The sequence below is a fragment of the Triturus cristatus genome, chromosome 2_1 (genome assembly GCF_964204655.1).
Source record: "Triturus cristatus chromosome 2_1, aTriCri1.1, whole genome shotgun sequence".
Classification (NCBI taxonomy): Eukaryota; Metazoa; Chordata; class Amphibia; order Caudata; family Salamandridae; genus Triturus; species Triturus cristatus.
The window spans coordinates 304,294,536-304,316,792 of NC_140581.1; the positions used below are offsets into that span (position 1 = coordinate 304,294,536).

General features: G+C 43.1%; 1 protein-coding gene across 1 annotated transcript in view; it reads right to left on the minus strand.

Moving 5' to 3' along the window:
• Positions 1 to 10,810, minus strand: part of PLCXD3 (phosphatidylinositol specific phospholipase C X domain containing 3) — a 692,691-nt gene extending 681,881 nt beyond the window's left edge. Inside the window, exon 1 of the mRNA XM_085631174.1 lies at positions 10,595 to 10,810. Within this exon, the coding sequence (XP_085487300.1) occupies positions 10,595 to 10,697 (103 nt within the window). The 5' untranslated portion in view covers positions 10,698 to 10,810. The remainder of the gene's footprint in view (positions 1 to 10,594) is intronic.
• Between the last annotated feature and the right edge of the window lie 11,447 nt (positions 10,811 to 22,257).

Below are 22,257 nucleotides of genomic sequence, written 5' to 3' on the forward strand. Positions count from 1 at the left end.
CAGCCAGGTTAGTGCTAAATTAATGTAAAGTTTGAAACTTTCTGTTTCATGGAGTTAACAGTCCCTGTCAGCCATGACTAGGTATGTACTTCTTCCCTATCTTTATAACCTATGGTATACTTTAATTGATGCAGAAGCATACAGTTCGACAAGCGGGACCACAAACAATGGTGAAAGATACATTAGAGATTGATTGAGATGTAACTGACATAATGCCGTTGCCATGGGACTGGTCACCAATAATATCGTGAAAGTAAAATTTCATAAGGGATAGCTGACTGCACTTTAAAAATTATACTAATTTTTCTACCCTGAAGAAGTTCCATTACTTCAAAGAATGAAACGTGTTGACTGTTAACGCTTGATTTGTGGAATAGTGGAAAAAACACAGGAGGACTTTTAAATGTACACTTGAATTTTTATTATTTCATTGCACTTGGGAGTGTGCCCACTTCCAAATGTGGAGTAATGATTCAAATCTTGTGTAGTGTATAATGACTTTCAATGGAAGCCATACATCACAGTTTTAAACCGATAAACAGCGAATTAAATAGAATTGTGTCAAGAGGGGTTGGGTTTTGGCTCACTGTTACACACATCAATCAAATGGCCCTCTAAAATGGCCTACCCATGAATTCCTCTGCTATCAAAGAGTTTTTAAAGAAATGTAGCTCACCTATCTAATTGCTAGATTCTGAAATTCAAACCATGAAAGGCTAATGTAGCATTGCACTTCCTTTCATTGCTCTTTCTTCATCACTCACATATAGGACAAGATGACTTCGGACAGGTAGGAGGCGGATGTGCTTATGCTTAGTGTAAGAAATTGGGTTATTGGTTGAGGAGGTGAAACACTACTCAAGTGCAACCACAATCCTTGTCAGGTTGAAACTACAAGCAACCCCAAATTAACTTGTACTTAACTCTCTGGTAGTTTGGCACATAAATAGTCACGCTTAACTTAGAGGCAATGTGTAAGGCATTTAAGCAGCACATCAAATAGCAATAAAATGAAAAATAAAAAACACAAGAAAAACCCTTCACCATTTTAGAAAAATAGAATGAAATGGACTAAATTATTTGAGACATAAAAACGAGAAATATCCAATTAGTAGAACCAGGGATATGCAATGTTAAAGATTCAGGTAAGTATAACGCCAAAACGTGCTAAGAGCTACTCTCAGTTATCTGGTTGTGCGAAATCGGGAGAAGAATCACAGCAATGGAGTGCAGGCTGGGTACAGGGCCCAGGTTAGTCCCACTGAAAGTGTTACCTTGTAAATTCCATCACAAAGTGTTCCATTTGTGGTGAAGGGGGCCATGAGAAGCAGGGAGAGCGGTGTGGATGTCCGTTGCAGGAGCATCACGTTGACGGTCACCACAAGCAATTGATACTGCAGTGTGACGTGCAGATCTCACTCTGCCGGTGGTCGCTGGCAGTCGCTGTAGCATGAAGAGATTGGGTCATCAGAACTTTGCATTGGTGGTCGGCGTGGGTGGCAAGCTCTTTGCATGAACAGGGCCATTTGGGGCCGCAAAGAGACCAAACTTCAGGGTTTTGCCTTTTCTTGAAGGGGGAGCTCCACTGATGCCACACAAAGGGTCCAAGCTCTTGGTGCGTACAGGTCCAAATCTTTACACACCAAACTTGACCTTCCTACTTGCTCCAAATTGAAAGTTATCACTTATTAAATATAATAAGGTAATCCAATGTTATCCTATGGGAGTGGCAGGCCTGGCAGTAGTGAAAAACGAATGGAAGAATTTTTTATTACCAAGACATGTAAAAGTTAAAAGTACATGTCTAACTTTTTTCATTCACTGCACCCTGACCAATCTCTTTAGAGCTTCCCTTAGGGGTGACTAATATGTATTAAAAAGAAAAATTAGACCTGGCAAAAGGTTTACTTTGCCAGGTCAAAATGGTAGTTTAAAACTGCACACAGACTAGAATGGGCTGGCAGGCCTGAGACAAGTTTAAAGACTACTTAAGTGTGAGGCACAATCAGTGCTGCAGACACACTGGTAGCATTTAATTTTGAACCCCTGATTACATACAGCACCACTTTACTATGGACTTACAAATAAATGAAATGTGCCAATTGGGTTTAAGCCAATTGTATTATGTTTTAGGGGGTGAGCACCCTCACTTTAGCAATGTTCAGCAGTGGTAAAGCGCAGAGAGTCCGAAGGTCAACAAAAAGGAGTTCAGCAAAATTGAGGAGTAAGGCAAAAAGTTTTGGGGAAGACCACCCTAAGGCTCACAGGTCTAACGCTTAGGGAAGAAATGTGGTCTAGTGGCTATACTTCTGACTTTTAAAGCGGGACAGCTGGTTTTTATTAATCATATATGACTCTGTATAAAATAATTTAATCTCCCAGTGTGGTAAAATTTAAAGACGCAAAATGCAATTGTAAAAATGTCAAGTGTATCATAATTTAAAAATGGCATAATGCCAGCTTGCTATACGTAATTGCTATAATCTATTGTTGTTGTTTGTACATCTTCCTCATTGCTGTCCTGTTCCTTGCTGCTCAGCCATTGAGTGATGTCACTTGGAATGTTGAGTGTGGGGGACTGGAGGAGTTGGCAGTTGGAGGAGATGGGCTGAGCAGCAGGGAGGCTGCTCCTGGTGGGGCTTTACAGGGACTTTTCTGGGGCCTAGCTGAGGCCTTACATGAGATCTACATGGACTTTATGGCTAACCAATAAACCTACAATCTGTTCTAAGCCACCTGTCTACGAGACATCTTTGATTATTACACTGGCGACGATTTGGAGGAACTAACGCGTGTGCTGGATTATGCTTTATGAAGCTTAAAGGAACTTCAAGAGAAATTGCGTGTTTTGTGGAAGCTGACACTCAAGAGCCCCACCAGTGACCACTCCATCGGTCGCCCTAATAAGTGAGTGCCAGTTCATTTTGTAACTCTGCATGTTGAGAAGGGTTGGTTGTGAATACACCTTCTTTTACTAGTCAGCGAAGAGCGGAAAGGTACTGTGGAAATTGCTGACATCCATTTATTATGAAGGTACTTTGCCCCAGCTATCTGTTTTGTGAGAGGCGATGGACATCCCATGTAATGTTACACAAGACTGGTGAAGTGCTGTGAATGTGAGCCTTGGTGCTCGAGTGGAAAAGGAGCGACGCGATCTAAAGAAATTTACACTAAAAACGAACTTTAGTTCAAGTCTGACTTCCCTGTGTACAATGCTTGGCACGTTTGTATTTCGTGAGGCACTGACTGACAAGGTGAATTTCATGTAAAGGAAAGTAGAATTGTACTGTAAGACTGTGTCCGTTCGACAACTGCCGTTTTGCAGTTTAAAACAATGAGGCGCGTATACAATCAGCGCGCGCAGTCTCACCTGAATTTACTGTGTAGCGCTTTCTAGTAAACAGATGAGCACAGCTCACGTTTTTACAAGTGGACTCGGATTCTGTGAACTACAGTGGTAAATCTCTCAAGTTTTGGCAGAGTTTGAGCTTCAACGTATATTGGTGATTAATCTTGCGGAAAAGGAAAATAAAAAAACTAGCAACTAGCCTGTTACACGCTCTTCAGCATGAAGCTTGAAGCATGAAGCCACGTCGCTTACCTTTGTCTGTTGCCACGCTGTGACGGGGCCGTTGGTGCAGGAGGTGTTCGTTGGTGCGAGAGATGTTCCTTCTTCGTTGCCATCCTGGGAATGATGACGCAATGGAATCCTCTTCCTGACTCGGCGGCCGGGACGTGATGCGATGCGCATGGTGCGCGCTACACTGTTCTACTTTCGTCAGCTTCATGTTGATCTGCGAGACGTCAGCTCACGCGTCAACTCTCGCGTACTTTTGGCATCCATTTTGGGTTGGGAGATTTCAGAAGGATCTCTTGCATTCTCGTTGCGTGTTCGTGGTAGCGCATTTGAGAAGCGATGTACCCACAGGTCTACTGATGTGGCACATTCTTCATAAGGAATTATTTATTTTCGTTTTCTGCACTGTGCACGAGAGGAGTAAAATGCGGTGATAATGCAAACAGACATGGTTCTTTGTTCTTCTCAGCTTCTGAGCTTTTGGGTACATAGTGCACAATTGCAGCAAATCGGAGGGTGGCAGTTGCATGCAGTTCTTTCCGTGTCAAGACCTCGGGTGAGAGTTCGCTCACCGGTGTTCATCTCTTGCTTTTGTGTTCTTTGTTTTTTTTTTTTCTCTCTTTTAGCAGTGTTAATACTTATGCTCGAAATGTTTAACGTACGATCTCCTAACATAATATAGTGTTTGGGTTTCTAAAGGTGGTGTATAGGGTGACGTTTTTCCCTATCACAGTGTGTTCTGTGTGTTTTGGGAAGTGTTTTCTTCCTTATTACAGTGGTCAGTGTATCATAGGGAGGTGTATTTTTCCCTATTGCAAGTTCGGAGAGTCTAAGGGAGGTGACGTCTAAGGGAGGTGTTTTTCCCCTATAGGGTGACGTTGTTCCCCTATTTCTCAGTCTAGGGAGGTGTTTTCCCCTATAGGGAGGTGTTTTCCCCTATTACAGGATTTGGAGTTTCATAGGGAGGTGCGTTTCCCTATTTCAATGTTCTATGTGTCTAAGGGAGGTGTTTTCCCCTATAGGGAGGTGTTTTCCCCTATTACAGTATTGGAGTTTCATAGGGAGGTGCGTTTCCCTATTTCAATGTTCTATGTGTCTAAGGGAGGTGTTTTCCCCTATAGGGAGGTGTTTTCCCCTATTACAGTATTGGAGTTTCATAGGGAGGTGCGTTTCCCTATTTCTGTGTTCTATGTTCTAGTGTGTACCCATCTAATTAGTTTCTCTAGGGAGGGGGATTGGGGTTCATTATTATTTTGTTTTAGATATTTTCTTGTGACTGTTTGCTGATTTGATGTATAATTATTTGCATAATGTACTTTCTTTTTATTTCTACTTTATTTAGGCAAAGGTATTTTGTGCTATCTTGATTCAATGCATTTATATATTTTGCTTAGTTTTTCTAAGGAAGGGAGATGTGCTATAATCTATTGTTGTTGTTTGTACATCTTCCTCATTGCTGTCCTGTTCCTTGCTGCTCAGCCATTGAGTGATGTCACTTGGAATGTTGAGTGTGGGGGACTGGAGGAGTTGGCAGTTGGAGGAGATGGGCTGAGCAGCAGGGAGGCTGCTCCTGGTGGGGCTTTACAGGGACTTTTCTGGGGCCTAGCTGAGGCCTTACATGAGATCTACATGGACTTTATGGCTAACCAATAAACCTACAATCTGTTCTAAGCCACCTGTCTACGAGACATCTTTGATTATTACACTAATCTTGTACTGCCACACTATACCTCGTTATGTGGTGAGCCCCATAAAGATTTGCGCAGAATAAATAGCTACGTGTACGTAGTTCAGCTCGCTTGCTCTTTAGGGGATGTGTGCTTTCCATACTACTCGCCCTCACACCGTTCACTCGAATGTATCTTGCCTAAAAGTTGCATATAGCATGGAATCTGATGCTAACTTAGGGGTAAGTCTTTTTTCTAACTGTAAGTACTAAATCATAATAGACTGAAATAACATTTCACAGCGTGTTTTTTGTGGGCCTTTTGTCTGTAGGATTCTCTTCCTTGTACTTTTCTACCATCCTCAATCTTTTAAAAGAATAAACTTCGATTTTTTGTATTGATTTCTGTTTGCCTTTGGCCTTTCCTGAGTGAGGGGTTTGTGGTTAAGTTATTATGACTGTGTGAGTTGGGTTCTGAAAATTACTTAATTTTCCCTCTGCTTTTATTTTTTTACCTTGGGACTCTCTTGTTTTGCTTTTATTGCTTTATTTGATGTGTTTTGCAAAGCGCCTTCTTGCTTTGAGCCTAGAGTTATGCTTTATAAATGATAGAAATAAATGAACCTCTAAGCAGCTTGTTGTCGCCGCATTACATCTGTGTAATGCGCTGTGTCACGGAGTGACTCAGACCCTCAGCACTTGCACGGCACCGCCATCCGGCACCCCACCCTGCACTGGATTGTCACATTTATGAAGGTGGGGCGTGATTTGTGTTTCCACAGACAGGCATTGACCCTTGCAAGACACTCTAGAACATGAGGAAGACAAGGAGACTTGGTATGCATGATGCGGGCTGCCTTCTGCATTATTCATGAAATAAATATTGTAGCCACGGACTGATCCTGCTGTGGTGTTTAGTCCCTGTTTCATTGTGATATTCCATTATATTTTAATCACTAACATTTCTTCAAAAACACTTAATATTATAACTGTATTGTAATATGATATTGTGATATTGTAACTATATACAGGAAAGTGGTCAAATCCCGCAGGGAGACAGCATTATGTATGGACCACCAGGCACCCTAATACAAATGAATTAATTCAATAACATATCATACAACATGCTGCGCGCGCGCACGGTTCTTGAGGGTTTCATTGGATTCCTGTTTTGAAACATTTGAAACTTCCTCGGTTTCTCGATTTGAGAAAAACACATGGGCTAATTTCTCTTTAATTGGGATGTTCAGAAGCAGCAGCTGGCAGAGAGAGTGCATGCTACTCTTTCTTCAGCTGTTCGCGGCGCTCTCAGGGCAGCCAGCCCATTGCTGTCTATTTATTAAACAGCAATTATCACTGTATGCACACAAACTTTGGCTGCGGTGCGTGCCTCTGCAACGTGCAGCTGGTTGTCTTTCACGTAAATAGCGGGGGAAACAAACGTGTTCAAGCAATGCCATAAAATCTGCCGGCATCATTTAAAAAAAGACATATATATTTATGCAATGCAGGTGAAAGTAAATGTGACCCAATAATGCTCTTTGGACCAAGTGTAGTGACAAACCCAAACTCAATCATATGCTACTGCAGTGCAAAGGTCAAATTCCATGTTATTAGCACAGTGTGGGAGAGAGATGTGTCTGGACCACACTCTGGATGTTCCCTGCTTCCCACTAGGGTCTTGCAATGACAATGGGCTCAAGTTTTTAAATAGCTGTGTTTAAAAATAGTGAGCATGAGAGAAAAACATGGCATAAAACCATACACGCAGATGCAGTGAGAAATTGGTAACATTGTCAATAGGTTTGATTTTCCACATTCGGGATTCCAAGTGGCACAGTCACCAAACGTGCTGTATATTTTACCTGAACGCTTTGTTGGCCACTCTCCTAGGGCTGTATTATATGTATACCGCCTGCTCTCTTCCCCTGTATCTCTCGCTCCTAATCAGTCCCTGTGGACAAGAAAAGTAAGGGTGGGGGGAGAACTGTCATGGCGACCATTACTAAAATGTGGAACTACCTGCTGGAAGATAAGGAGGTGCTGCCTGCAGAGGAAGCCAATCCCCCACTTCCCTCTGGTGTGTGGAGAACCAGGGAAGGTGCTCAAAGAAGAACATAGGCCTGGTGACATCACACTGTGGAGGAGGAATGTGGCTCTACTCTGGGCTGATGGTCACAGGAGCCAGAATCCTCTTCATTTATAAAATAACTCATCTACATAACACACACCGTGTAGTGTGGTCCCATCATGGGGTTCTGAGGACAAGATGATAACACACATGACCGGATGCTGAGTGATATGCAAATGTACCAGGACGCTGAGATGGCATTTTTGGAAAATAAATCACGTGACCTGTTACTTATTTTTTGAATGACACATTTGTCCAATCAGGAAAAGGCACATCGAAGTAGTACTACGAAATACCATAGTATACTTAGGGTCACTGCTATTATGCAGTAGTAGTGCAGGACCAAATACTGCCGCACAGTTGAGAGATTTAGGCAGCAGTAAAATGCACATTATCTGCTGCGTTTTGAGGTCAGAGGCAAGGTGCGCAGCACATTCTGTTACTTTATCATCCCATCCAGCCATCTTTACATTTGGTTTTAACAAACAGGTGTGGCTAAAAACATTGATCCTAGTGCTTTAGCAAATAAACAAATATTCACACTCAGGAGGTACTTACTATTCAAAGTGCTTATCGCTATGTAACCACTACAATCCACCCGACGTTCCGGAGTAAAATAGCTTGTGTAAAACACATGCAAAGCTGCACTCAGAAGACACACCCCTTCCTCTACACACTACTTATTGTAAAAGGTTTGCGCCTTTAATTCTGCTAACGCCAGCTCTATCTCACTGTCTCCTGGAGGTCGGTGTTTGGTTTCTTCTCTGTTCACACCGTGGAGGTGATGGGAAGCTGTATATAGAATCTGCTTCTAAAGGGTGAGTAGGGGGTGCATGGCGTTTGCAAAGTCAAATACATTTTTCGGGTTTGCCGAGTTTGGATCCTGCAGAGCGTTCATTGCACATGATACCCAACGTGCCTTGTTACAGATAATATTGTGACCTTCATCCTTGAATTGATATATCCCTGGCCTTCTGAAAGATTCAGATCATAAAAAGAGTGTTTTTTGTAATATATATTGAAAGCACAGTTTACATCAGATTCATCTCTCATTAGCTGAAAGGATGGTCAATTCTCCAACATGAACGGAATTAAGGGAGCATTGTTCTGCACCTTCCTCAATCTGGGAATTCTTTACACATATTTTGTCACTTCGATTGACGCTCTATATGCCAATAATTCTCCAGTTTGCAACTGTTGTGATCTGTTAATAGCTGTGCAGATGGATAGCCGATTTATCCTAAATGCAGGGTGAAGCGCAGCAGACTCTGTTATCATGAGCTGAAATCACAGAATTAGATATTTGCTGTTTTCAGTCTTCATGCTGATTTTATTTAATGTTACCTTGGGCATCCTTGCACTTTTTACAGAAGATTGCAGTATTCTATTTCACCCACTTATTACGTGCCTAAAAACATGTATTTATTTATCACACTTGCGTAGCGCACGCTTCATTTGAAACAGCTCTCGGCGCTACAGTGCTATGTTGTCTTGGGAAGAGAGCTAAGCAAACTCAGAGAGAACAGCCAACCATCTTCCCTTTGCCATTTACATAAGCCCAAGAGTTTGAGAAGGGCGTGCTTTTAAGACAATTACAAATCTGTCTAATTCCTTCTGACATACATTTAAAGCCTCTGATCAAAGCAAGTGGTAAAAACTCCTTCTCCCCAATCTCTTTCGACAGCAGCTATTAGTATTCTGCATTTTTTTCCATCTGTTCTCAAAGTTCTGGAGAGGACTAGAGGCGGATTTTGCATCCCAGATAGCCTGGCTCATTACCATGGAGGACCCAATTTACCATGAAGAGTATGTAAAGCGGGTGCATTCCCTGACTCTCAGCAAATCAAAAGGCAGTGAGCCTCAGAGGCGTGGTCTCAGGGCCAGACCCATGCCTGCGCGCAGGCTACACTAGACATGACCTACATGAGTCAACAGAGGGAAAAACTTTCGCTGCGAGTCAATAGCTGCACTGGACAGTAACTTTGGGATCTTTTCGAGCAAGAAACAGATTGCTTTTGTGTTAGTCTATATAATGCACAGCAGGTGGTATGTTGTTTAGATGGAGCAGCAAATCCATTAATTTGTGAACATGTCTCCAAAACTGAATGATGTCTAAGGTCCTGATTGTGATGCAGCGCATTATGCTAATTTTTACAATTCCAATGGGCCGAAATCACACATTCACAAGGATAATGTTATTCTGAGAAAGTAGGACAAATAATGCACAGATATAACATTAGTCCCGTGGCAAATGGGTTTAAAAAATGATTGTTACCACAGTAGCTTGCCCCAAGCATCGCTCCATACACATGATGTACACACAATTTACTTCCGCCCATTGCCTCCCTTGTGTGAGTCCCGGGGAGCGAGCGCCTGCCCGCCTCTGGATTGTCAGCCGCAAAGTCTGCTCGTGCCTTTCGCAAGCGGCTTTTCATTTCAGTGCCATCTTCTTCCCGCTGCAGCCCCTCTGATGCGCTCGCGCTCTGGGGACCACGCCTGGCTCCAGGGCACGTCCCTGGCATGCAGAGGGCACGGACCTTCTGCAAGGTCACAGCAGGCTAATCGTCGCGAAGCTTTGCGATGTACAGACTCATTTGAAACAAATGTTCTTACCACTAGGTCACTGTGAAGGTGTTTTCCGCCGCGTGTTCCATTATTTTTAGGTGGGCTGCGGTGACATGCCTCTAACATTCCCGGTCACATTCCCCCCGCCCTGGCTGAACGTTTTACGCACATTATAAAGGAAACTTTGCTCCCCTCTTTCTGTCAGCGCGCGCCTTTAAGGGAGGTGAGGAGAATATTAATGACTTGGGGAGGGTCTGTGCGGGAAAAGGCTCACTAGACCCAGCCCGTCCACGGTGTGATGTCTGCGAGCAGACAGCGGTCGTGATGCACGGCGGACGCTAATGCAAAGCAGCACTCACATAAGGTTACAAAAGTGTGCATTGTGAGGGGGTGCATCGGGGCTGTGTTATTTGGCAAACGTGCAACGCACGCGCGCTGGTCCACGCGGCACGCGCTGTGCACAGCTGTCACCTTGCAGTCTACGATAATGCAATGTATCCGTCAAGCCGGCTTCAGGTTTTATGAGCGCACGAGCCGCACATTTTAAACGAAGGGCACGAGCCACGGCAGCAATCAGGAAACTAGAGCTGAATGATAAAACAGTGCTTCCATTAAAAACATGAAATTAAAAGGACGAGGAGTTGCCCTGCCCTACCTGGGATTGCTAAATTTGTCAGAGGGACGCTGTGAATGTTTTCCGGTAAAGTTGCCATCCAGTCTGCGAATTCCATGTCGCTCTTCCCTTGAGACGAAGCCATGCCGCCGGCCTGCTCTCTGTCTCTCGTCCGGGCTCTCTCTCCTTCACGCGCGCAGGCACTCTCGCCCTCTCTCTGCCGTGCAGCCTGCTCGTCTCGCGCTCCTCTCGCCGGCTGCGCCTGCCTTTAATCCAGTCTTTGCTCCAGCCCTGACAGAGTTTACACTCCTCTCTGCACCACCCACAGGGTGGCGCAGGCACATGCTCATTTACATCATTAGCCCAAACCGAGACCTACGGCTTCCACTATACGGCTATTTTCCCATCAGGTCATCTCTCGACTCCCCTACGTGCTTTGTGTTTTTTGTTGTTGTTATTTTCGTTATTTACTCTTATTTCTGCATTTGATACTCTTTGTGCCATTTTAAAAATGTATTCTATTCCCCTACATCTACATTCCCTGCTTTGAATTGAAAGCACTCAACAATGGTTCATTTTAATTTTGTTTTAGCTACAATATGGGCGTTCTTGAATCACCCTTAGCATTTTATCTCTTGTTCTGCTCGCTTGCATTGGACACTTTGCTACTGTGTGTTTCTGATGCTGTCAGGCAGCACTGTTTGCTCACGCCTGCTCGTCTGTCCTTTTTTTGTCTGCCAATTCTCTCATGGCTTGCTTAATTCATTCAGCAGAACAGACTGACATAATATGGGTTTTGATAGATTATACAAACTGAGACTGGGTGAGGGTGTGCTAAACAGGATACCATTCCGGGCATCTGCTATGACGGGTTTTCAAGCACCGGTGTACTGCCAAGCTGTGTTACAAAGTACACGCTTCCCTCTTCCAAAGCATTCCCAGGAGATGAAATTCTAGCACCGCTTCCCCCGTGTGAATTGACAGCATTCTAAAATGGAATCACTCCGGGAAATATATCCTTTAGAAGCCAAGACAGGAAACACTACCCAATTACATTTCATAACCCTTATTGGGGGCGGGTGTCTTTTCATACTTATTTACTTTTTTTATTTAGTGTTTGCAGAGTGTTCCATTCTGTTGTTTCAAAGCGCTTTAGTTGAAAAGTGAGTCATCATAGTTATGTCAGGCTCGCACGACTCAGTGGCTTAGCTCATCAATTTGATGTGGTTAGCCAGTAGCTTTCTGGCATGGTTTATTATGGTGACAGTCAAAACTGACATTTTCGAACCAATGCAAGCCTTAGACTTGGGAAGAACGTTAAAAGATAATAACCCCACGTATTGATTAAGAAAAGTTTGCATGGCCCAATATTTGGTTTCGACCAGGGCCATGGAAATTATGCTGCAGGGAATGGGCAAATTATCTGGCAGGGTTGGCTATATTAGGTGTCAAGCAAAGGCAAATTATCTGGAACAATGTGTCACATTCTGTATTAGTATTGCTTATATTTTTTCATTTTTACTCAGTTTAACACTGTATGAGCAAAGGTTACACCTAAACACCTCAAAAAGTATCTGAAATGTGACCAGTGAACCGTTGTGAAGGGCTTCCACTGTGTGGCAGTGTGTGGCTGTATTTTTAGTAATCAATCAATCAAATATGTGTTTATTTAGACCAATGGCCTTTAAACAACACAACATTAAAATATAATAGCAAATACATATATAGTGATAATTTACATTGAATAAAACCATAATAAATTACCCAATTAAAATATACATGCCAATAAAATCTGCAAGTAATTCTGTAAAATACATCCACACTTCTACTAATTCTCCCTAAACACTGCCCTTACTGGGCTCATGAATCTTCCCATTGCACATTCTATGTCTAAAAAGCGCATATCAGTTAAAAATTCTGCGGCATGCCATTGAGTCATAATTCCATATCTCAGGAATAATGGGCGTAACCATTACCTCCACTGTTTTTTGATTTTTAAGCAGCAAAATATGCAACATATCACATTTGGAACAACAACTAACATCATGGCACTCGCGCTGTTGATGGATGCGGTCAAAGTGGCAAAACATTCCTTGTTCTCATGCTTCATTGACTACACTGCAGCCTTCGACCATGTAGACCATGCCAAATTATGACAAATACTGGACAGCTGGGGATACCAAAACTACTTTTGGACCAGCTAATACTGTTGCATACTGACACCTGGATCAGGATCAAACTTGGAGCGGGGACGCACCTCTCAAGGTGAATCTCCACTTCTAAAGGGCTAAAGGACGGGTGTGTCTTAGCGCCTCTACTCTTTAATCTCTTTGTAGCCGACCTCCCAGGGGACTTGGACAAGTCCGCTGCACATGCACTGAAATTGGGTAAAACCTCAATGTCTAACCTGCTATATGCGGACGACCTAGTCCTGATAAGTCGACCCCCCCATCGGCCTACAACATCTTCTGGACACTACTAATAACTTCTCCCAACGTAACGCTCTAAAAATAAACCTTAACAAAACAAAAGTCATGGTAATAAACCATCACAAAATGAAAAAAGTCCATGGTATCTAGATGGGAAACATCTGGAACAGACAACCAGCTCTAAAAATCTAGGAATCTTGCTGAACCACAAAGGCTCACTTAAAGCCCAGTTGGAATCCCTATGCAGGAAGAGCATGATGACCTACCTAGCAATGAAGCCCTTGAAAAAAAAGCTGCCCGACCTAACCTTTGATCCCTTACTGCAGGTGATACATGCAAAACTGCTACCAACACTAACGTATGGGAGTGAATCGTTAAAAGGGAGAGACGCTGCAGTATTGGACAAAATAATAGCCAACACATAAAGAGCTATTTTTCAACTCCCAAAATACGTCTCACCTGCCCAAATATGCCTAGCGTTTGGGCTTCAAAAACTATCAGTGAAAAGGAGAGGTGCATACATAAAACGTTTGCACAAAATACGTAGTGCAGGGGCAGGATCGTTAAACTCGCACCTTTGGAGCGAGCTGTCTCGTCACGAAAAATCACCGGCTAAGATATACTTGGCTGACTCCCTAAAGGCACAGGGACTGACCAACTTCTGGGATACGCCCACAGATCACCAGAGTTTCAAAAAGATTGTGACAAAGGTAACAAAGAAGGTATCCATTCTAGAAGACAAGGCAACATTAGCCAGAAGGGCTCATGGTTAGATAGTGCTTAGTGACTACGAAGTTCTCAAACTACAACCTTACTTGAAAGTGGGAATCAAAACAAGGACAAAACAAAAATTCCTAAAGTTGCGACTGGGCAATTTACCGATTCTCCCACACCTTCTGCCATGGTAAAGGAGCTCAGGATCGCAATCCTGCCCTTCATGCGCAAGAGGAGATGAAGATCTGGTGCAAGTCATCTGCATTTGCCCCAACCTAAAGGACATAAGAAGAATCCTGCTTCGACAAATATTCAAGCAGAATGGTAGCAGGACATGTAGGCAGGTAGTAAAGCAATGCTTCAATCCAGCTGAGACACAGCTAAACTACCAGGTCACAAAATTCTTTGACATATGAACTGTGAGACTCAAACATGCATCGCAAGTGGACATCGGCTAAATAAAAAAGTAGCTGGGCTGGACGGTCATTACCACTTGTCCTAGTCAGCTCTCACCACTGCACCTCATGGACATACAACCATAACCGACTAGACTTAGACTGTAAGCACAAACAAATGTATACTTTAATAGGACATAAAACGATGACCGCTAAAATTTGCACAGCACCTGTTAGTCCAGTTTCCCTTGAAGCACAATGCACTTTAGAACTGTCAAAGAGAGCAACATCCACATGTGAGTTTTAAACAATGCACTTTGATGATTTTTCTAAACACTGTTTTATCTATTATATTATTATAATGTCTTATTATCATGTGTATGCAACGGTTTTAATTAATCATGCATAATACATTTTCTTACTACTGGCCACATTTGGTATTCAGCCCACAAACGCAATTCCCTCCTATACCAATCATTTTTGCTTTTACCATATCTCTTATCATACAAGGGTTTAGTCCAATTCTTACTCTCAGCACTTCAGTTCTTAGCAGCTGGTTTGGTAGGGTATCAACATATGGATAACTCACTCTATTCCACCACACATTTAACATAAAATGCACAGATATTTTCTCTCTTAAATATTGATAGTCACTTACGTTAGACAATTCTTTACCTAGCGCTTTTAGCTCACACTTGGAGATTTCTATTTGTAAGGTCTGTGGGAGCAGTTTTACTTTCATATCTGTGTAAACGGCAACCAGGTTAGTCCTAACCTTTTTTGCCCATTTTAATTCACTTTGCACAATTTCATTCTTGCACCACTGAGAGATTTCCTGTCCATCCTCTCCACTCAGTTTTCCCCAGAATCTTATTAGGGCTTTGCGGCCAACATATTCTATGAGGTCATGCCAGTTTCTAATTTTATTGCTTGAATCATGGCTGAACTAGGTGGTGACAGTAAATACTTAAGGCATTACCCCTACTCTGCATCCCACCTGTTTTTGCCAATAATATATAGCAATGCAACTTCATATTGTAATTGTGGGGGGATCATCGCTTCGTAGGCTTTTAGGGCAGGTCTATATGACATTTCTCCAAAGGCCTTATTCAATTTTTTTCAACCCACTCACCGAGGCAATAGCCCTGGTCTTAAAAGCCTCTAGGTGACATTTACATTTCAGGGACCGCTCAAACCAGACTCCAAGGTACTTATATTCATTATCTAATTCAAGTCTCTCCAAGCCTAGGTACCAATTAAATTTGCATTTAGTTTTTCCAAAGCAAAGCAATCAAGTTTTATCCATGTTGGCCACAAATTTTATCCACCTACAATAATTCTCAAATTGCTCAATTGTCCTTTGCAGGCCTATTTCTGTCTGGTCTAAAATCACAAGATCGTCTGCATACAGGAGGCATGCTACATGTTTACCATTCATTTTAGGACTAAATCCGTTTGCAGCAGCTAGGGTCACAGGCAGGTTGGCAACAAATAGACAGAAAAGTAAAGGGGATAATACACAACCTTGTCTCAGCCGTTAGGCACTTGTATTTTTTGTGTTACAGTCCCCACGGTATTCAAAATAATCTGAGCCCAGTTCCTTCTATGTAACTCCTGAATTAGCTTTAAGAGGTCTTTTGGGATATTCAGTTTTCCCAATGCCTCCCATAGGTGATTTCTATCTCCAAGGTTGAAAGCTGCACGGAAGTCTACAAAACAACAAAATAGGCTCCCCTTTGACTCCACACACTTACATGCAATGGACCAGAGAGAGAAACAGTGGTCAATTTTCGAGTGTGTTCCTTAAAGCCCCCCTGTTCAGGTGGTACTATACCATTAAGATCTTCCCAATCCTTTGGCATTCCCAGGATTATTTTTTGCAAATACCTTTTTCGGCCACATCAAGGAGGTTAATCTGCCTATAGTTTTTTGGGCTTTTTATATCTCTATTTTCTGAACCAGCCTAATATTTGCCCCTTTCCACGTTTCTGGTATAATCCCTGTATCCAAAATTCTATCAAACAACCTATACAATAACTCCGCCCACCAATCGTGGGCGATTTTTTATAATTATTGCAGGCAAATTATCGGGTTCAGCAGCTCGAGTAAGGCTTAATCTTGCAATTGTATTTCTAACGTTTCTTAATGCAAAATAGCCCTTATATCTTCACCTACTTTCTCCCAAGGGATTGCCTGTTTCCCCACCATCTCCACTTCTTTACCATATATCTCTTCCAGATGGTCGACCAAGCCTGCTCCTCCACCGCACAGACCATATGTCCCTGAGTTTGTCTTGACTCCTCTTGTACTAATTTCCAAAAATCTTTTATGTTTTTAGTTTCTATTGTCTCTATCATAAGTTTCCAACACTTCTCTTTGTATTCTCTTTTCTGGCCCCTAATTCCATTTTTATACCTTCCCCTTACCTTCATCAGGGCATTAAGACTTTCTCTATCAGACCTTAATTTAACGTTTCTCTCTCCTTTCCTGATCTGCGCCTTAAGGATTTTACATTTCTCTGTAAACCATTTGTTTTTATTACTTTGATTGTTTGGGGGCATTGTATTTCTTAATCCCTTCCCTTTTGAGACTACTCTGAGGCACTGTACTACCTGTCCAATAATAATCTCATACCCTTCCAGGTGGGGCTCTAAGCTATCACTCATTGATTGGTTCTGCTGTAATTTTGACAATTTTTCCGTATGTTTCTCTGTCAGTCTAATGAAAAATCGTTTAGGGTAGTCCATATGAACGGGATCACCTTTTCCCTTTGTACAACTTTTCCTCTTCTCAGTTTTAGCTTCAGAGGAAGGTGATCACTTCCCTCTTTAGAGCCCACATTAAAATCCCTTATTTTGTCAAAGTTCCAAGCATGCATATACATAGAATCAATTGGGCATAATTGTTTGCCGATCTTAAAAGTCTGATGTGCTGGGCAATCCTCACTTGCCCATTTAAGCAAACTAGGCCTTTTGAGCCCAGGTAGTTTCCTAGTGCCATATCCCATTTAGATATTTTAGTTGTAGGGAAATTTGCCATCTTTATTTTGAATGATTTCAGCATTTCTTTTGACCACTTGTCCATTTTGTTTGGCTTCAGTCTATGGTTCAGGTCCCCCATCAATATAAAAATATATTTTCTGTAACTTTCACACAACCAATCAATGTATTTTAGTAACTTTAGATCTGTTTGAGCTAGAAACAATTTTTTACTTAAAATCTGCAGTTCACAAAGCACTTGATGGATTGTGTGGCAAATGTGGCACACCTACAATATGGGATAAATGCATCAGACTCGCATAATACCAGTAGCCGTGGTTATGACAAGCCTATGTGATGAAAGAGTCATTCAAATGATTGGAGGAGTGCATGCACACAGCAAGATTGATTTGCTCCAGACTTGATGGCAGTAAGCACCATACGCAGCAATGCAAGAACCCATTGCACATTTCATAAGTTACCGACATATGCATATAAGAATTCAAAATCAGTCTTGCTTGTTTTTTTCTTCAAATTAAGCGCTTATTTTTCACAAGTAGATGTGCATCAATACAACACATTCTTATTAGATTTGTCAACAGATGTTTCAACTTTATAATTACATACTTTTTCAAGGATGCAATTACGTATCATATCATTATGAATAATCCTTCATGCAGGCAACAGTAAGAAATATGCACATACTACTCTTAATTCCATCATAAGTAAGAAAATTGCTGTTACATAAGGTACCAAATATTAGCTGCCTCCAAACAAGGTAAACACAACAAATTGATGGACGAAGTGCTGAAACTTTTCAACCACTCAACCCCAGTCACAGATCTGGGTTTAATCCATTGTTCTTTTGTTCACTATGCCACCCCAGTTTGGAGACAGGCATATGCAAATCAGTCTTGACCCTGTTCCTCATGGGAACAGCCCAGCCGAACTGCCAGGCCAGGTCATCCCTGGACTGGAAACAAACATTCTAGGACCAGTTTCGGGGTTTCACCCCTCATCAGCCAGGCTGGCTTGACTCCAGTGGCCTGGAGAGACCGGGACCCACATCTGGGCATACCAGTCCCACTCGGGGTGACAAATGCAAAAAGAATAATTGATGGACAGAATTCTGAACAATGTCATACATACACCTCAGTACAGAGAAACACTAGATTTAGGCCCAGATCTCTGTATTGGTGTGAATGCATGACATTGTTCATCATTCTGCCCACCATTTGTTCTTTTCGCATCCAATGAATGTGACAAAATAACTAATTCCATATTTGACCTTTGCCAGTGATTTAAGAAAATGGAGCTCCACTTTTAAAAGTCTAGTTGGTAAGTACATAAACTACAAAACTTACAGGCCACTTTCTGGTACATTTGTAGTCTCTCCTATGCATGATTTAAGGTCCCACAAGAAAGATGTGAGACACAAAAGTGAAACCGCTCCAAGGGGGAAACATTGTGTCCCTCAGCTTTGATTCCAGCCCAGTCGTGCACATTGCCTGCCAAGAAGAAGTCTCCAATTTTGGTGATATTGATTGCCTCTAGTGCATTGACCACCTTCCTCTCCCTGCTGATGGGTAGCCACTGTCACCACTCTATTGGTGTCAAGGGGGAATGTAGAATAGTGCTTGCCTGTCTCTTCAACAGATTGTGCCACGCAGGTACCGTGGCATTAATTGAATCTAGAATACCAGCCCGCCTGCACGGGGCTGAAATAGCAGAGTTGTTGGGGAGAGGGCGCTGCTGCCACCTTTTCTATCTGCAGTTTTGGAGGGTTGTTTGTTGGTGAACCCAGTAATAAGCATGCGAGCATTGAGGTAGATCTCTATATCTGGAGCACCCAGCCCATCCTTAGAATAAGGCAGAGGGCGAATCTTCCACTGGGTGCGTGGCTGCTTACCATCCCAGGCCAATTTCACCAGCAATGATCTAGTAACTTTGAAGAATTGGGCAGGGAGAACCATCAGTATATTCAGGAACAAGAATAAAAACCTAGGCAATACCACCATTTTCATCAGAGAATAGCGGCCCAGGAGTAACAATGGCGATCCACATCCTCCTCCAATTTAGCGACTGCTTTACCATAATTCTCGCTGCATACCAACCCAGGGTCCGAGTAGACTTTAATTCCCAGATAGTGCACCAGGTTGGTGGACCAGGTAAGGGGAAAGTCTAATTCGATAGGTACAGTAGCAGGAGTCAATGGGAAAATTGTTGACTTATTCCAATTAATTTTAAGGCCGGAAAATGTCCCATATCGCACCACTTCTCTCAGCCCCGGACATAAATTGGACTCAGAGTTTCTGATATTAAGAAGTGTGTTGTTGGCATATGTGGATACTATTAAGTTATATCCTGGAAAGCGAATCCCTCTCTGTCCATGATATTCCCTGAGGGCACACAACAGTGGATCTGCGACATAAGCATATGGAAGGGGTGATAACGGGCCCCCTTGATGAGTGCCCCTGGATCTCTTGATCGGGGCAGTCACCACATCCCCCACCTTTATTCTGGTGGATGAGGAGTTGTAAAGAACCGCAACCAGTTTTAGAAAGATCTCACCCATGCCCATCCCTCATCATTACAGATGTCATGAAGGCCCATTCCACTGAATCAAAAGCTTTCTCTGCGCCGAGGAAGACCGCAGCTGCTTTGATCTCTGATTTAGTGTGCTGTATCGCACCAAACACAGTGCGCAGGTTGTACATCAAGTTGCGCCCCGGGACAAACCCGGCGTTTTCAGTGCCAACAAGCTGTGGTACTAATGGGGCCAAGCGGTTAGCTAGAATTTTAGTAAACAATTTGGTGTCTACAATAAATAGTGATAATGGTCTGAACGAGGAGCATTCATTTGGGGGTTTGCCTGGCTTCAGGAGCATGACTATCAGCGCTTCCCACTTGGTTGGGGGCATCTCCCCGTTCTCACTCATCTCCTCAAACAGCGTAACTAAGTGGGGAACAAGAATATCTTTAAATTCTTTGTAAAATGCAATAGTAAGGCCATCCTGTCATTGGGCACTACCCAAGTGCATGGACTTTAAAGCGGTAAGGACCTCCCAAGAGTCTAAGGGTCTCATGAGGTATTCCCTGTGCTCGTCAGTCAACCATGGCAATTTAATGTGCTCTAGGTAGTCTAGTATAGCTGCTCCATCCACTGATGCTCTGGAGCGATACAAGTCTGAATAGTACTGACTGAATGGGTCTGCGATTTCAGTTGGGTCTCTTAATATCTCCCATGTCGCAGCACGTAATTCTGTGTTTCCAGTCATCTCCCTTCTGTTTCATAGTAATGCCGTTAAGGTTGCCCCAGGCCCTTCCCCTTCCCCATACGTTTTAGAACCGCGTATTTCCCCATATGCCCAACTTTGTTATCAGCAGTTTCATGGTATTCCTCCAATGTCTTTTTTAACTCCTCAGCTGTTTGATCATTGCCCCCCGAGGCCACCTGCTCCAGGTCACCCAATCGTTTCTCTAGTAGGTCTAGATGTCCTCTCAGTGAACAAAGGACTCCCAAGTGTTTTGAGATGGTAATTCCTCGAATGTAAACTTCCCAGACTGAGGTAAATCGGGATACCGAGCCAATATTAATATCAAAGAAGGACTCTATGGCTTCCTATATGTCGGATTTGAAAGCACTGTCTAGTAATGAATATGGCGGAAAGCACCACGTGAAAGGGGGAGGTCTCGTCTGCGGGCTTTCAATGTCTCGTAGTATAGGTGAATGGTCTGAGAAAGAGCGAGGGTGGGTCACTTAATCTATAACTTGAGGAAAGAAAATTATGGAGATGAACCAATAGTCGATTCTGGTGTGAAGGTTGTGAGGAGCGGAATAGTTGGTGAATCCTCCCCTCCGCAGGGAGCGAGCGTGACAAACATCCGCCATGTATTATTGGGTAATTGCATCAATAATAGTTTTGGCGGCGGCCGATGGGCCAGAGCGGACTAGGGCCGGATCGAGAAAACAGTTAAAGTCCCCCCCAGAGTTGTGGTAGTGAGGTATTAACTCTCAAACAGTCCAGTAAATCATGATAGAATTGTGGATTATCAAAGTTTGGACCATATATATTGACCACGAGGAGATCCAGTTCCCTCCCACTGCACCTAGAGATAGCATACTTGCCCCTGTGTCCGTCTCAATAGCCTCGAAAGTGATCCCTGATTTAGGGTTGACCCATGTGAGTACTCCCCTTGCATGTGTGGAAAACCCAGCCGAATGAAAATGGCCGTGCAGCCCTCTACGTGTTAACATATTGCTGTCTGTGTGCAGATGGTCTGCTGTAAAAGAGCAACATCTATTCCTTGTCACGTGAGGTAAGCTAAAACCTTGCACACTTTTTGGAAATCATTGAGACCCTTAACGTTACATGTTAGGAACCGCACTATGCTACCCTTACCCTGTACTATCACTGATCATCGTAAACGGACATATAAAGTTTCTGCTTGTCATGTTTCTGTACTTAACTGCGGAAATGCACCACTAACATGGTATAGAAATGTATTAAGCACACTGTGATCGTAACAACAAAGAGCTGTAACTCCCCTCCACCCATGCCATGCCATACCCAACTTGTCATGGTCGAGTCCCCCACCTCCCCAAATTAAAAGATGACAGCGATAACGCCATATGGTGGGTCACACACAGGGGCAGATGTTGCCTCTATGCCGCACTGTACCTCACTAAGGTAGAGATGTGGCAATGCGATCCAAACATATAAAGTACATCCAGCAAATATCAAAATATGGTGCCTTGAAATAGCTCGGGCTAGGTTCAAACGCCTCCCCAAAGGTCAACAACCCATTTCAAGATGTATCAATACTAGCCCTCAATTGGGCCAATGTCACAGTGACCACATCGGTGGACGCCGGATACGGACTCCAATGAGCAGTCAAAAATGTCCCCTTCAAAGGTCAGCGACGGCACCACTCCTCAGCAAGACAGTTCAGAAAGCGGTCCCAATTGCAACCTACCCCTCCGCAGCTACTTGTGTGTGTCGTCGAACCAACATGCAAGTCCTGCTCGTCCAGGTCACCACCAGTCACTTCGGACAGCTTCTCCAAGTCTTTGATCCACTCCTCCGATTTAGAGTATTCCTTGAGAGCTTTCTGTAGGGACTTGGGGTCTAGGAAAATCTTTGATTTGCCGTTCATGGTGACCCCAAGCCTGGCCGGGTATAGCATTG